This window comes from Glycine soja, chromosome 12 (genome assembly GCF_004193775.1).
Source record: "Glycine soja cultivar W05 chromosome 12, ASM419377v2, whole genome shotgun sequence".
Taxonomy (NCBI): Eukaryota; Viridiplantae; Streptophyta; class Magnoliopsida; order Fabales; family Fabaceae; genus Glycine; species Glycine soja.
Genome location: NC_041013.1, coordinates 42,429,503 through 42,432,601, shown reverse-complemented (window position 1 = coordinate 42,432,601; position 3,099 = coordinate 42,429,503). Strand labels below are relative to the sequence as shown.

The window sequence follows — 3,099 nt, the reverse complement described above, 5'->3', positions numbered from 1 at the left end:
ACAACCCCACCCCAGGATAAAAGAAGCAAAATGTCTGCTGTGAATCCACTTAAGCACTTGTTGCCTTTCAAGTGTTTTCTCTAACAAGTAGCAACTGACAGTGAAGCAACAACCCCACAATCCACAAAGATTATGTAAGCTATATATAGCTCAACTAATTGACCATAATAATTACTTACGAACCCATACCAGTAATTTTGAAGAGCACGTCCAAATTGGCACAACAAAACAAAGTAAAATGACTACATCAACCAAATCTGTGCGAGGCAAGATTAAATTTTTGGCCAAACCATTTTCAGCTCTCTATCACTAGCTAACACTCCAAATCCAAAACAAGAGATGCAAACTTCCAACAAACTCGTTCCAGCATGTTGTTGTTAAAGCTCCATCATCGAAAAATCTCTGATTGTGACACCTTAACAGGGTCACCAATCTACGCCATCATTTCAACCCACACACTCCACAAAGTTTTAAGTGTACTAAAAAGAAATATCACTACTTTTTTTTCCATCCATCATTCATCGTCAATTAGCTTTCAACCTTTCATAATAGAATCCTACCTCACATAGAGGCAAGAAACCCGAAACCCCAGAAATTAAATAAAAGACAACGACATCTTCATTCATGTTTATAAATTAAAATTCAAAAGTTAGTATCTAAATCCCTGTCCTTGCTACTATTCATCCATTCAACCCACAATTACCGGCTTTTCCGCTAGTCATAATTAAACTCGTTTGAAACCATAGCAAAAAAAAAACATAAAGACACAAGACAAGTTTCACGCAATCACATTCACTAAGATGTAGTACCAATTTAATTTGACCAACCAATTCTAAGATCAATTTCAAGAAAATTTAAAAAAAAAAAAAAAAAAAAAACAAGATACATCAAAACTGCTACAATTTCATTGCTATCTATATAACCATCACCATATACAAAAATCTGGCTCCAAATCTGTCATCACATTATTACATTATCCGCTTCTCATTTTTTTACATATAATTTTTTTTTCAACATCTGGTTCGACTTCGCCTCCCCAGCCATAACTTTACCTTCTCAGATATCCACTCATATCTTTTTTTTAAAAGAAAAATAACAAAACAGTTCTCGGTGTAATATGTATTTATATTTATAATTATATATATGTAATAATATTTGTCTATTTAGTATGAAAAATAAAAAATCCACGTCAGCATAATCTCCAATCCAAGCGAACTTCGGCGGGGCCATGCACGTGCTGACTGGGCTTCCGGAATGATACGATGTGGCTGCTGACCATGAAGGCGGTTACACGCTCGGAGACTCTCACATCTTCCATCTTCAATTCCTGTAACCGAAGCACGTACTCCGGAACGTGCAGTAGGTCCCACACCACTGCTACTCCGCCGGGCTTCATCACCCTCACCAGCTCCGCCACCGCGCGCATCCTCTCTGCCGCCGCCTCCGCCGTCCGCGCGCCGTACTCCCTCCCGACGGTGTGCACGAACACGCCGGACACCACCACGTCGAAGTAGTTGTCCGGAAACGGCAGCCGCCGCGCGTCGCCCTCGCGGCACGTCACGTACTCGCCGACGCCTTCCATCTTCGCCGCGCGCAGCGTCGACAGCGTCGTCCGCTTCGTGCGGTCGAGGCCGACGACGCGGCCGGAGCTCCCTTCCTTTTTCAGCTGCGTCGCCACCGCGTTCAGGAGGATGCCGCGGCCGCAGCAGCCGAGGTCCAGCGCCAGCTTCACCGACGACCAGTCGTGCACGGCGGAGACGATGCGCTGCGCCATGTCGAAGTGCAGCGGCACCGACGAGTAGAAGAAGTTCGCCGCCGCGAAGAAGAGGCACAGCGCGGAGAGCGCCGTCACCGAGCCGGTAATTCCGGCCGCGAATCTCGCCGTGCCTCCGCCGGCGCCGGAAAAGATCCTCTCGAAAAAGTTACACACAAGATCGAAGTAAAGAAGATACAAAACAGACAACACAGAAAACAGCATCGCCTGACACAAGAGGAAAATTAGGGTCTGCCATTGCTCCATTCCGTAGATCGCGTACATCTGCGTCCAGTCTCTGTTATTATTCGTCGATTTTCCCATCCGCTTCTTCCAGAACCTTCTCTTCACGCTTCGGTTTGTTTAATTCACCGCTTCAGCGAGTCGCTGAATAAAAGAAACCGCAATAATAATTCAGTGCGAGGTTTATGAGAAAACGTGCTTCTCGTTTTCGCTTTCATTGCAAAAAAAAAAAAGTGAATCGTTTGAATGTTTGTCTTGCGAGTGAGAGAATTTGAAGAATTTGAGAATCAGTGAATCAGATCCAAATTGAAAATGAAACAAAAAAATAAACGACGAAGCAGTGACAGTCATGAGCATACCGTCGATGATTTTTCTACTGGTACAGTTGTCAGTTACTCTTTTCTTTCTTTCTTCTGTTATGAACGCGTTTTGCTTCGTCGTTTAGCGGCCTATCAAAAACGGCAAGGCTGTCCTGCGTTTCACTTCCTTCTCTCTTTCATCTTTGTCTCTGAGTATCAGTGCACGGATTTCGAGAGTGGCGAAAGAGGGAGTGGAAAATATGAATGAATGAACTGAAACGCCAATGGTTACGATGCGTCAAGAAATACTTATATAGTGTGTACGGCGCTGAGGACCCTTTGAACTTTGAAAGAGTTTACCGGTTCACCGGCTTAGCTGGTTGTTGCCAACTCGCTAGAATAGTGAGTGAGTGAGTGACTTTTTCGGTTTTGTTGCGTTTTGGTGTGTGAAAAGTGGGAAAGAAGGAACGAAACTGTTTTTTGATTGGGTCCTCTTATAACGTTGGTTTGGTCCTCTGCAGCATCACCTTCCCAGCTTGGTAACTCTTATTAATTAATGCGAATAATTTTCGGGGTCATACAATTAGACTTTTTCTCTTGTGTGTGGGGAAAGAAAGGGAAAAGAAATATAAAAATGAACCTTTCCTTAAGAAGCATCACACTTAATTGGGTGGTAAATTCGTTGTTACTTTTGGGTTCTTAACTCATGAATATTACCATTGTTTGTGTGGGCTTAATTATGGGAGAATATCAGATAAAAATAAAATAAAATTCATTAGCACGTGACTGTTACTCGCTTCTTGC

The 3,099-nt window shown here is 43.2% G+C and overlaps 1 protein-coding gene across 2 annotated transcripts; it reads right to left on the bottom strand.

Annotated features, from left to right (window-relative positions):
• Positions 1–883: 883 nt before the first annotated feature.
• LOC114377979 lies at positions 884–2,742 on the bottom strand. Of its 2 annotated transcripts, none has more exons than XM_028336469.1 (2): positions 2,356–2,742; positions 884–2,207 (listed from the first exon to the last, which is right to left on the bottom strand). In XM_028336469.1, exon 2 carries the CDS (start codon positions 2,075–2,077, stop codon positions 1,190–1,192), a length of 888 nt encoding a protein of 295 aa, XP_028192270.1. In that variant the 5' UTR covers positions 2,078–2,207; positions 2,356–2,742; the 3' UTR covers positions 884–1,189. The 2 variants fall into 2 exon arrangements, with proteins under 2 accessions (XP_028192270.1, XP_028192269.1); XM_028336468.1 differs by having other exon boundaries at positions 884–2,140; positions 2,356–2,740.
• Between the last annotated feature and the right edge of the window lie 357 nt (positions 2,743–3,099).

Coding starts and splice junctions, on each gene's coding strand:
- LOC114377979 (XM_028336469.1), bottom strand. CDS start 2,077: ATGGGAAAATCGACGAATAATAACAGAGACTGGACGCAGATGTACGCG.